The 13,692-nt window shown below is 40.8% G+C and overlaps 1 protein-coding gene across 2 annotated transcripts; it reads right to left on the bottom strand.

Annotated features, from left to right (window-relative positions):
• Positions 1 to 3,244: 3,244 nt before the first annotated feature.
• Positions 3,245 to 12,277, bottom strand: LOC139535960 (prolactin-releasing peptide receptor-like). Of its 2 annotated transcripts, none has more exons than XM_071335966.1 (3): positions 11,748 to 12,277; positions 5,676 to 6,185; positions 3,245 to 5,493 (listed from the first exon to the last, which is right to left on the bottom strand). In XM_071335966.1, exons 2-3 carry the CDS (start codon positions 6,125 to 6,127, stop codon positions 4,857 to 4,859), a joined length of 1,089 nt encoding a protein of 362 aa, XP_071192067.1. In that variant the 5' UTR covers positions 6,128 to 6,185; positions 11,748 to 12,277; the 3' UTR covers positions 3,245 to 4,856. The 2 variants fall into 2 exon arrangements, with proteins under 2 accessions (XP_071192067.1, XP_071192078.1); XM_071335977.1 differs by having other exon boundaries at positions 11,760 to 12,277.
• Positions 12,278 to 13,692: the final 1,415 nt, after the last annotated feature.

The following is a 13,692-nucleotide window of genomic DNA, read 5'->3' as shown; positions in this document are numbered from 1 at the left end:
CTCCAGGTCATCTACAAGTCTATGCTAGGTAAAGCTCCGCCTTATCTCAGCTCACTGGTCACGATAACAACACCCACCTGTAGCACGCGCTCCAGCAGGTATATCTCACTGGTCATCCCCAAAGCCAACACCTCTTTGGCCGCCTTTCCCTCCAGTTCTCTGCTGCCAGTGACTGGAACGAATTGCAAAAATCGCTGAAGCTGGAGACTTACATTTCCCTCACTAACTTTAAACATCAGCTATCTGAGCAGCTAACCGATCGCTGCAGCTGTACATAGTCCATCTGTAAATAAACCACCCAATATACCTACCTCATCCCCATATTGTTTTTTATTTACTTTGCTGCTCTTTTGCACACCAATATCACTACTTACACACCATCATCTGCTCATCATCATCTGCTCATCTATCACTCCAGTGTTAATCTGCTAAATTGTAATTACTTTGCTACTATGGCCTATTTATTGCCATTCCTCCTCATGCCATTTGCACACACTGTATATAGACTTTCTTTTTTTCTATTGTGTTATTGACTGTGCACTTGTTTATTCCATGTAACTCTGTGTTGTTGTTTCTGTCGCACTGCTTTGCTTTATCTTGGCCAGGTCGCAGTTGTAAATGAGAACTTGTTCTCAACTAGCTTACCTGGTTAAATAAAGGTGAAATAAAAAATAAATAAAAAAATAGGCGTACAGAGGCCCATTATCAGCAACCATCACTCCTGTGTTCCAATGGCACGTTGTGTTAGCTAATCCAAGTTGATCATTTTAAAAGGCTAATTGATCATTAGAAAACCCTTTTGCAATTATGTTAGCACAGCTGAAAACTGTTGGGCTGATTAAAGAAGCAATAAAACTGGCCTTCTTTAGACTAGTTTAGGAACTGGAGCATCAGCATTTGTGGGTTCGATAACAGGCTCAAAATGGCCAGAAACAAAGACCTTTCTTCTGAAACTCGTCAGTCTATTCTTATTCTGAGAAATGAAGGCTATTCCATGTGAGAAATTGCCAAGAAACTGAAGCTCTAGTACAACGCTGTGTACTACTCCCTTCACAGAACAGCGCAAACTGGCTCTAACCAGAATAGAAAGAGGAGTGGGAGGCCCCGGTGCACAACTGAGCAAGAGGACAAGTACATTAGAGTGTCTAGTTTGAGAAACAGATGCCTCACAAGTCCTCAACTGGCAGCTTCAATAAATAGTACACGCAAAACACCAGTCTCAAAGTCAACAGTGAAGAGGCAACTCCGGGGTGCTGGCCTTCTAGGCAGAGTTCCTCTGTCAAGTGTCTGTGTTATTTTGCCCATCTTAATCTTTTATTTTTATTGGTGAGTCTGAGATATGGCTTTTTCTTTGCAACTCTGCCTAGAAGGCCAGCATCCCGGAGTCGCTCATAAAAATCCCCAGTATAAAAATACAGAAATCATCCCCGTATGATGTATTTTGCAGCATATGATACAAAGTGCAGCATCACATGAAGCAAAATGCATCATACGGTGAACATTTCTATATTTTAAAAGTTACATATCTTGAAAACTTGATTACTGACAAGTGAAACATTTTGGGACTATGTCAACAATGGACTAATTAATTAAATACCTAAATATAGTTTTTGGGTGGAGTTTTCCTTTAAGATATACATTTTTTGCATTGGATCCACTGCATCCGCTGATGTGGCACTTCCGCATCTGCAGTGAAATGTGACAGAGCAAGAACAGAGTTTGTCAGACCATGAGACATCCTGAAAATTGGTCTTCCCACAAAATTGTCTGAAGCGTCCGAACGGTTGAGACTCTGATGAACATGATGGTGTTCTCCATTTTGCTCTACGACCCCCCACATTTGTCTTGGGACTCTGCCAACTTCAGTCCAAACAGTTTCGCTATACACTAATATGACCCCTTTTTGGAAAGGTGAGACTCTGTTTTGCTCTAGGACACCCACAGGCCTCACAAGACTCTGAAGGTCCCCTGGTACGAGTTTAAAAAATGAATGGAAGTACATATGTCGACCGTTAAGTGACAAAAATAAGGGGTTAAATACATGTAAAACAAAATAACGTGTTTCCTGATCTTTCTTATATCTCTCAGATATAGGACAGACATTTCAGAACAAACTTAATTTTGATAATATTTTTGGCACTAATGTTGTTCCATGTACTGAATTAGGGCAGGCCTATATTTGTTTGATGGTGATTATGTCCTTAATTTCTTTGTTTGATTGAAAGATTGTTTTCACACCATAATGGTCTGCACTTCAAGCACAATAGGATATCTGGGCTTGATTTGCTGTTTGAAGTGGCCAAAAGGAAGCCTCTGCTTTGCCTAGTTAGTGTCAATATTGTCACTGCACAGTAGAACAGACAGAATAGCCTAAATGTGTTTTTCCAAACAGTAGTGTTGGTTGTTAGGTGGTCTACAGCTGTTAACCTAAAATATATATATATATATATACTTTTTTTTGGCGGGGGGGGGGGGAGTTTAGTTTGTACAGATGTTATGTGTTGGTCATCTAGATTTCAGCTCTCTATAGGCTGCGTTTACACAGGCAGACCAATTCTGATATTTTTCCCACTATTTGATCTTTTGACCAATCACATCAGATCTTTTCACATCAGAACTTTTTCAGGGCTGATCTGATTGATTTAAAAGACCAATGAGTGAAAAATGATCAAAATTGGGTTTCCTGTGTAAACACAGCCTCAAAGTCATTGTTGCTGAATCCACATTGTTCTCAAGTGTGTTTGTTGCTCTCTATGGATTTTTTCGGATGCTATTGGGTGGTGTGAGGATTGTTATCGCATAGGCCTAACACATTAACAGAATATAAAATCCCTAATATGTGACCATGGCAACCATACGTGACCACAGCAACCTCAGATGGAATTTGTGGACAGTCATACAGATCACTGTTTACTTGTTGAAATAAAATATTAGTTTTTGTTTACTTGTTCTTGGATTAGTGCATTCTAGTTGTTCTCTAGTTACCTGCAGTCTTGCCTCTAAATATTCCATTTACTCCTTCTCAGTCTATTCATTATGATATTTACATCTACAAACTATGCCTAAAAACTAACATTGCATTTAAGTGATATAGCCTAATAAGTGTATATGAATCCTGAATCCAGTCCTGTGTAAATATTGTTTTGTGTTGTTATTTGATTTAATTAAGTTTTTAATGATTTAAGACATTTGCCATCTGTAATACGTTAAGCTTATTAGCTTTTTTTTCAATCAGCAATTGGCCAATTCTCAGTGTTTGTTTATTCAGAATTTTACACATAATTGCATGCAATCACTTAAGGACAGACATTTTATATGGCATGACACAAACCACAGAAGGCCATTTATTAGGGATTCACAACAACTAAAGCAAGGCACCATGACATTTCGCTAAATGTATTGAAAGTGGGGAAGGTTTTTTGTGGTTGGTCTAAAAAACCAATAAGAATCAACACCTCAGTTAAACTATAATGCAGTCATTAATGCAAGCATGCAGTGGGAAGCATGACCTCAGCAAATGCCTAACAAACACCTAAATACATTTGAGTTTTTTGTAATTTTATACCCTTTGTCTCTCTAAATTCGTGATATGCAACTCCACAATGGGCTAGGGGGAGGCAAAGGTCGAGTCATGCGTCCTCATGGCGAAACATGACCCGCCAAACCCGCGCTTCTTAACACCCGCTCACTTAACCCGGAAGCCAGTTGCACCAATGTGTCGGAGGAAACACCGTTCAACTGACGACCGTGGTCAGCCTGCAGGCGCCCGGCCGGCCACAAGGGGTCAATAGAGCGCAATGAGTAAAGCCCCCCCCCGCCCCCGTCCAAACCCTCCTCTAACCCGGACGACGCTTGGCTAATTGTACGCAGTCCTATGGGACTCCCGGTCACGACCGGTTGTGACACAGCCTGGGATATAACCCCGGCTGTAGTGATGCCACAATACCGCGATGCAGTGCCTTAGACCGCTGCGCCACTCGGTTAGCAAACAATTCTACATGACTATTTTCAGAAGCGGTGTACGTTCCCCAGAGACAAAGATGGGTAACAGACTGATAAGACTGGAATAAAAATAGGGATGTAACCATGGGGGAACAAACACCACCTACTGTTTTATTAAGCATGTTTATTCACAGAGTGGAGACCGAGATTATATCTGTATTCATGTCATTAAGCATGTCATCCACTGCCAAACACCAGTCTGGGGACCAAACCTGCATTGACTATTTACATTGACATTTTAGTCATTTAGCAGACGCTCTCATCCAGAGCGACCTACAGTTAGTGCATTAATCTTAAGATAGCTAGGTGGGACAACTACTACCCTCTAACCTCAGCAGACAACTGTCCATCTGGAGTTATGGGGGATATCGCGTATGTAGAAGCAACTATTGTGTGACCCGTGCCTTGAAATTATCCACCAAACCTCTCATTTTTGGCAGATGAATCTCCTGCTTGCTGATGTTTCTTGGTGTTAAACATTGACTGTGGCTGTGCAAAATGGCCTTCAAAATAAAATTTGTTTGGTGGTCCTGTCACCTCGCCTCCTCTTTCTCCTTCCCTCTCCTTTTATTCTTTCTCTTGCTTTTTTCTCTCTTGTGTTACCTTCATATTATTGGCATTCAATCAGTTCATTCATTCTTTCCAGGCAATCACCTCATGCATGTTCAATTGATTTGTTCATCGAAAAATGACTAGGGAACCACCTAATATCTCTGTAATCAGCTGTAAGTCACAATTAACTCTTGTCATGTCCACATTAGGTCAATAGCAAATAATCAGAAAATTGGACCTACAACATGTTTACACTGGTATCAGATATCTTCTGTCTCTTCTATCTCCTTGTCCCTGCACAGTCACAGGGCCACGCTGGCTGTAGCACAGTGGTTGGCAGGGATGCCGATGCGGCGGTGGCAGGTGAACATCTTCCTCAGCTCGGCGCGGAAGCGGTCGTGCAGCCAGGCGTACAGGAAGGGGTTACAGCAGGACGAGCTCATGGCACACAGATGGCACATTAGTTGGATGAGCAGGAAGTGGCGCTTGTTGATGAGGCGGATGTCGATGTCACGCAATACGTTGAACACGTGAATGGGCAGCCAGCACACCCCAAAGGCTGCCACAACCAGCGCAACCAGACGGAAGATCTTCCGCTTCCGGGCTCGCTGCGCCTCTGCCTGGTCCCGGGTCCGATGTCCCGGTGCCACACAGTTCCTCAGCTTGACAGAGATGCAGAGGTAGGAGACACAGACGGCAGAGAGTGGCAGGACGTAGGTAACCAGCAAGGTGCTATAGGCGTAGGCTAGCCTCTCCTTCTCTTGCCCCAGCCAGAACTCCTCACAGATGGTGAGGCCCTCCTCTCTGAATTCCACGTGGTAGGTGTGGGCCACAGCTGGAGCCACCAGACCACAGGACAGCAGCCAGATCCCTGACAGCACATAGGCACAGGTGGCCACCGAGGTGCGCTTCTTCAGAGGATGCACAGTGGCATAGTACCTGGCAGGGACACAGAGGGACAGTAATATTGATTTATTCATTGCTTTGAAAAACATTTTCATAAAGATCAATAATTACAATTATATTATTTTACATACTTTTTTTGTATTTCAGTTCATTTGAAACTATCCAGTCAAAACCGATGGGCTTTTTGTTATCTCAAGTCAGAGGGACCCACCCACCTGTCGACAGCAATGGCGGTGAGGGTGAAGACAGACACGTAAACTGTGACTGGCTGGATCAGGAACACCAGGTAGCACATAAACCTTCCAAACACCCAGCCACGGGGGTTGAAGGCATAGGCCAGGGTGAATGGTACACAGGTCACACACATCAGCATGTCTGAGAAGGCCAGATTCCCGATGAAGAAGTTGGAGACATTGTGCATCTTGCGGGTGCGGCAGATGACGTAGAGCAGCAAGTAGTTCCCCAACACACCCACCACCACCACCAGGGCGTAGCATGGGATAATGAGCAGCTTGAAGCTCTGCAGCAGAGCCACGTCTGCAAACAGGGAGCTGTGGTTGGCCAAGCTGTTCTGGACAGCCACCTCAAAGACTGAGTGCTCCTTAGTTGCCTCTTCGCCTACAGAGGGCAGCAGACCTCCAGTCCATCCAGTGCCACTGCCTTCCATACTGTAACCGATAAACTACACAGCAGTAGGGAAGCCCTGGGTACCAGCCACTTAGCAGCTTACCATGGAAGAGGCAAAGCACAGGGGTTGGGGAAGTTTTAGTGACAAACAATGAGAATAAAATGCTCATAACTGGAAAACAATGGCATTCAAACAAGTGAATGATGTAGATCCTAAATGATTGTACACTGAACAAAAATGTATAGGCAACATGTAAAGTGTTGGTCCCAGGTTTCATGAGCTGAAATAAAGGCCTGCGGCCTGTACAGGTATTAAAAAGTGCCACACGTTCAGATCTTTCATCACAAATAAAGAATAGACCATCAATAGATTAATTACATGTCAATCTAACAATGTAGTGCATCTACTGTCTTGTCCATACAGTTGTATTACGCTCAGACAACTACAGTTACGCATCAACGAGCAATGCAGTGCTATCTGAAGAAATTACTTAAAATCACCAGTGGCCAGACATTTTCATGGGCCTAATCATTCTGTGACTGATCTTAAGTTCGGTGCCATTGACCATGTTTGGTCAAGCCGCAGATGCCGCAATACGGATGAGCGCCTACTCCAGTGGGAAGCAAGATGGATCTTCTATTTAAAAACTCTACACCCCAAAGGGCTTAATGAGGAATTGGACCTTGTATGTTTCCAGTAGTGTTGTCTACATGCACCAGCAGTCCCCCAGTATTTCATATCTATTGCTTCTGATATTGCTATGTAGCCCAGGCTCTTGTCTCTTTCCAATTATATGTGACATTTGAATTGTCCATTTTTGATACTGTTCTATATATTCCTTGTTAATATGCATTGACTCCGGATTCGCCAGTCTCTAATTAACTATCTGCTTGCACCTGTTGCACCTGTTACACACATCAGGTGTGTCTTCTTAAGTATGTGTCTTCTTAATTTGTTTGTACAGCACTGATGAAGGCATAAGACCAAAACGTATGCTCCTTCCTTTTTATTTGTTATATAGCTCCTTGCACTTTCACGTTTGTATTCTTTCGAGCATGTATTAAATTCATGATATTATTTTTGCATCTCGGACTCCTTGGGTTAATCCTCTTCACGGTTTTGAGTGAGAGTACTTTTTTAACTCTATAGATATTTTCACTCCCACGCGCCCGCTGACCTTTCATTCTCGCCTGAGCCTAAACCTCATACTGGCTTTCTACTGAAGTAAAAGATCCCAGAAATGTTCCATACACACAAAAATATTATTTCTCTCAAATTGTGTGCACAAATTTGTTTACATCCCTGTTAGTGAGCATTTCTTATTTATCAAGATAATCCATCCACTTGACAGGTGAGGCATATGAAGAAGCTGATTAAACAGCATGATCATTACACGTGCATCTTGTGCTGGGGACAATAAAAGGCCACTCTAATGTGCAGTTTTGTCGCACAACACAATGCCACAGATGCCATTCATCCGCCGCCATCACCTCATGTTTCAGCATGATAATGCACAGCCTTATGTTGCAAGGACATGTACACAATTCCTGGAAGCTGAAAATGGCCCAGTTCTTCCGTGGCCTGCATACTCACCAGACATGTCACCCATTGAGGATCGACAGGTGCGATAGCGTGTTCCACTTCCCGCCAATATCCAGCAACTTCGCACAGTCATTGAAGAGGAGTGGGACAGCCTTCCACAGGCCACAATCAACAGCATGATCAACTCTATGTGAATGAGATGTGTAGCGCTGCATGAGGAAAATGGTGGTCACACCAGAAACTGACTGGTTTTCTGATCAACGCCCCTACCTTTTTTTTAAGGTATCTGTGACCAACAGATGTATATCTGTATTCCCAGTTATGTGAAATCCATAGATTAGGGCCTAATAAATTTATGTCAATTGACTGATTTACTTATATGAACTGTAACTCAGTAAAATCTTTGAAATTGTTGCATGTTGTGTTTATATTTTTGTTCAGTGCACATGAGGTTGGTGGCATCTTAATCGGGGAGAACGGGCTTGTGGTAATATCTGGAGCAGAATAAGCAGAACAGTATAAATATATGGCTTTCTCCTTTCCTTCGTTTCCTTAAATTTCTTCTATTCTGCATGAAAACTAATCATGCATGCAGCATGATTGGTTGAGGACTTCAATGAAGCCCATCAACAAAGTTGAAGCAATAATTTCAATAATTACTTCTGGTAATGTACATTTTATAAGACACAGTAATGATGGTTGTAATTAATCTTGGAATCCCTGTAAAATGTGTGTATGAATAGCGGACACATAATTTACAGGGAAAATGTCAAAGCTTTTACTATTTTTTGAAGGCTTTCATACAACAAAATAATTAATGAAATAACACATGATTATACAATAGTGAAGATTTGGTAAAGGAAGGACAGTCACATTTTGAAATCCTTAGAAAGGAGATTAAATGACAAAATAAAGTCCTAGGCAAGACAACAAGCTTGGTGGATTTCTCAAAGATGCCTGACAGACCCCCTTAAAAGAAAGTATCACCATGATTAGAGCTGGCACTATTATCGTATAATCGTGTAACCGACAATTATGGGAAATAACCATGAACTTTCTTGAACTCTCCTTTATTTTTTAAGTGTTCCACTCCGCTAGCCAGCACCTCGCCTAAATAGGTGTGCGTTTCTTTCGCCTTTAGATTATTCTGAGAGAAAAAAACCTGTCATAATAGTCTTAATAAATGTATTTTAGGGGGGGGTTAAACTTTATTTTTAAGTAGATATAGTATATTCAATACCATTTTTTTTGTTGTTGACATGAAGTGAGTAATGATGGTAATCATTTTACAGCAGAATGGCATGTTTTTTTATTGTTTTATTGAACCTTTATTTAACTAGGCAAGTCATTAAGAATTTTATTTTATTTACAATGACGGCTACCCGTTGGGAGGAGAAACTATTCATTTTCGAGACGGGGTGTGTCACCAAAGCTGTATTGTATACATTAGGTATATCATAGCTAATTTATAAGGATGCATTATGATGCATTTCAAGCAAAACATGTTTTATTATTATTAGAATTATGATTAGAACTGTCAACATTTGCATCACACTTAGTCATTACCCTAAATTTCATAATTGTCACACCACTAACCGTGATTGGATACGAGTGTGACATTTGGTTTAATGGTTGAGTTTAATGGTTGTGGTTTTCTCCAAACTATTAGAAACTATTACAGTGGCCGTGGTTACAGTGACCATGGGCCAAAAGCCAAGTTTTCAGATGACCCCTGAGTAGTCACAACACAGACACAACCAATAGATCCATCAATATGGACATTACATTAATCAATCAGAACATATGTTTGTAGGCTTTCTACAGTATGCTAATTAAAGTAGATTAATTCTGTAGTGATTAATGAGAAAATATTCTAAACCCCTTCATACATTTTCCTTTCATTTACTAAACGACTTGAAAAAAAAAGAATCATTCACTATCATGAATCCATTCCCATGCCAACTGTACCATATTTAAAAAGCTTAAGGGAAACAAGTTTTGAGGAGAGGTAGCTCTTGTGAAATGCATAGAATTTTCCACAAAACTGATGTAAAAATATTTTATAGTATAAATGCAGGGCCGGCCCTAGCCTTTTGGGGGCCCTAAGAGAGATTTGGTTGGGGGCCCCCCACCTCGCCGGCAAAACATTTTAGAAGACCCCCTCTTGACGGCATAGAGATAAGTATTATTAGTATACATTTGTTTTAACGTACATTTCCTGAAATTCTACAAATTTTGCCATGGGACATAGATAACATTTAACAATTTTACAACATATTTCATGGAATTCTACTAATTTTGCCTCAGGGCGGAGAGAAAAAACTTCAGTTTTACAGCATATTTCCTGAAATTCTACACATATTCCATGTTAATATGATATCTGAGTAAGAGTGACTAACACAATCAATGGGGACAGCCTAGAAGTCAGGGCCCCTGGGCACGTGCCCTTCATGCCCGATCAGTAATTTCGGCCAGTTTAGATCTAAAAAAATGTTAGCTGACATGGGCTAATTGAGTGACTGTCAGTGACTTACATAAGAGGAAAACTGCTGATTCACAACCGCACCTTGTGTATTACACTATTCTAACAGTAAGTTGAGACCCCGACTGATTTCCTACATGTATTTATTCTATTTTTTTGGTCAGCCTAAGAGCCTAAGAGGGATCTCAACTCATGACCTCATGTCACCTATGCCCAGGGCTGGCCCTGTATAAGTGCATGCCTGGCTGCTCAAACAGCTGTAATCCCTCCCCCCAGCTTGAAATGGCCAGGGTTTTAAAGACATCAAATATACAGTATCAGTCAAGAGTTTGGACACACCTACTCATTCAAGGGTTTTTCTATATTTTTACTATTTTCTACACTGTGGAATAATAGAGAAGCAATCAAAACTATGAAATAACACATATGGAATCATGTAGTACCAAAAAAGTGTTAAACAATATATAGTTTATATTTGAGATTCTTCAAAGTAGCCACCCTTTGCCTTGATGACAGCATTGCACACTCTTGGCATTCTGTCAACCAGCTCCACCTGGAATGTTTTTCAATGGTCTTGAAGGAGTTCCCACATATGCAGCACTCCATCACTCTTCTTCTTGGTCAAATAGCCCTTACACAGCCTGGAGGTGTGTTGGGTCATTGTCCTGTTTAAAATGACTAGGTGTGTCCAAACTTTTGGCTGATACTGTACATAGAGCAGTGGATCCAATTAATATCTGAACTATCCCATCCCATGCAAGCTTACCACCACATGTAAGCCTTATTAACTTAGTGCCTTTGAACTTTAATGTAATTGCTGATAGTTCAGATTGCTGACATGCCTGCATGACCATCAATTTGATGTACAAGTACCTCTGGTTAATAAAATAAAAATAATGAGTGTTGTAAAATGATTAATAAATACCTTTAATATGATATGATGTAAATCTCCACATATCATTCAGTAGTTTGGATATGCAAAGTCAGTCACACTCAATATAAACTAGTTTATGGTAAGGATTGCGGCTGACTGGATAGATCAGTGATTGGAGGAGTAGAGAATGCAGACAGTCAGTCAGAAGCATTACACCCATTGTCCAAGCCAACACAGATCATTTGACTTGGATGAAAGATGGATATGATTCTTTATGCTGACGATACAGATATCTTCAGAACATATCTGCAATGTTTAAAACCTGCATTCAATAGATCTGAACCCCAAAATATTATTCCAATGTTCAAATAAAGTAAGGTTTACTGAGAACTATTGTAGTTTATTATCTCCTTGCCTGTTAGTCATTGTAATTAAATTCAGATTGATTGTCTCCTGGGATATTCTTTCACATTTGCTAAATGTACAACTGTAGGATGAATGAAATAAAGGTTTAGACATGTATTCAATGTGGGATCTTGTTCTAATAAACATGTCAAACAGATGGTAGTTGTACTATTGTTATACTCCTATTACTACTACAACAACTTACTATACAGCTGTAAAGTAGCCTGCCAACAACAGTAGCCTAATATTCTGATTAATATCAACAACAAATCACTGGGGAAAAACACTTGATCAAACCCTTATTATAGTAAAGATAATAATGATAATTTATAATAGTAAATAATAACTGAACTCACCGTAAGTCTTACCTTGCTAATGAAGTAAAAACGAAAGCTGCAATTCTTCAAAAATTAAGGAAACAGATATATTTGATCAAAGACGTGGTACCTCAAGTGGAGTGAGCAAAAGGTGAAGTGAACTCCTTGAAAGACAGAACGTTCGTCAAGTGCGCTCTCGACACACTCATATCCTGAAAAGTGTTGAGTATACTGTTGCTGATATGAAGCGGGAGAGAGCGCAAGAGAGAGAGAGAGAGAGAGGGAGAGAGACGGGCGGTTTATCTCCAAGTTAGTGGTGGAGATTTGATTATACATTTTATTATAGTTTTAGTAGGCCTACCTGTAATTGGCCGCCCATAGGCTATATAATACTAATATCAGTTGCCTGAAATCATCTGCACAACTTTCCCTGGCGGCAATTTATATTCAATTAAGCCAGGCGCAGAGCCTTCGGCAATAGAATAAAAATATTCAACATGCTCATTGTAATCATGCCATTCAGATTGTTTTTAGATAGTTTTGGGTAAAATAAAAACCTAAACCCTATTTGAGCACCGTCCACAGCACCGTGTACTTGAGAATATTTTGTGTTGGCCTATGTATGCGTGATATGATGATGACGCGTTGGATGTTGATGTAATGCCGCGTTCACGTGCTAGTCAGAACTAGGAAACTTAGAAATGTTCGACTTGCTAACTGGTTGAACGAGGCACGTGAATAACTATAACCAGTAAAAAATTTGAACATTTCAGTTTCCTAGTACCGACTAGAACTTAAACGCGACATAACTCCACAGTTGCAGACTCGGCTACCTGCTGATTATGTTAAACTCGGGAAACTCATTACAAAGTTCTCACAAAATTAACCCCATCTTTAAAACAATTGCTGAATCTCGGCCATAAAAAGGGAATCCTGGTAATGAACTTGGTTACAGACCCTGGTTTGACGAACCCAATTGATTGGTCAAGATGTATCTGTTCAAGTCCATTACTTACAGACACCAAATGATCCTCTTGTGTCAGTCCTCAGTGTGCACGGTTATGAAGCTGTTGTCCAAATTGTTCAGTTGGTTGGAGAATGCTCCTGGCAAATCCAAGCTTTTTTTGCAATGCTCAAGTGGAAGGGAAACATTTGAATATAGGTATATACACAATGTGCCTCAACAGTAAGGGCTCTATTAAATCTGTAAAGCTGAAGTGTTAGAAATCGAAAGGTAATTTCCAGGGGTGCAACTTTGGTTTTAGAAGTGTGGGGGGAGGCATAACTTGGTGGGGTTGTCTGGGGGTCCTCCCATTTTTGGTGGCATATAAAGCTCCTTTCCTACATTTAAACACAATCTAATATGACCCATGGCTCTTCTAGCTGTCTCTATTTAGAACAACAAAGTAAGCAAAAATGTCCAGTCATCAAGATAAGAGATTAAGAGATTATTATTAAATCTGTTTAAGTGAGTGATAAGACTGAACTAGATCAATGCTAATTAAATAATCCCTACTGTGTTGCACCTTTAATCAATACCCTAACAAATTAACAACTCTTACAAAAAAAGTACAAAGACTTTTGATTGTCTTTATTAATTAAGACATTTACATTTAAGTCATTTAGCAGACGCTCTTATCCAGAGCGACTTACAAGTTGGTGCATTCACCTTATGATATCCAGTGGAACAACCACTTTACAATAGTGCATCTAACTCTTTTAAGGGGGGGGGGGGGGGGGGGGGGGTTAGAAGGATTACTTTATCCTATCCTAGGTATTCCTTAAAGAGGTGGTGTTTCAGGTGTTTCCGGAAGGTGGTGATTGACTCCGCTGACCTGGCGTCGTGGGGGAGTTTGTTCCACCATTGGGGTGCCAGAGCAGCGAACAGTTTTGACTGGGCTGAGCGGGAGCTGTACTTCCTCAGAGGTAGGGAGGCGAGCAGGCCAGAGGTGGATGAACGCAGTGCCCTTGTTTGGGTGTAGGG

The sequence above is a fragment of the Salvelinus alpinus genome, chromosome 1 (assembly GCF_045679555.1).
Source record: "Salvelinus alpinus chromosome 1, SLU_Salpinus.1, whole genome shotgun sequence".
NCBI lineage: Eukaryota > Metazoa > Chordata > Actinopteri > Salmoniformes > Salmonidae > Salvelinus > Salvelinus alpinus.
This window is presented reverse-complemented; position numbering and strand designations above follow the sequence as displayed.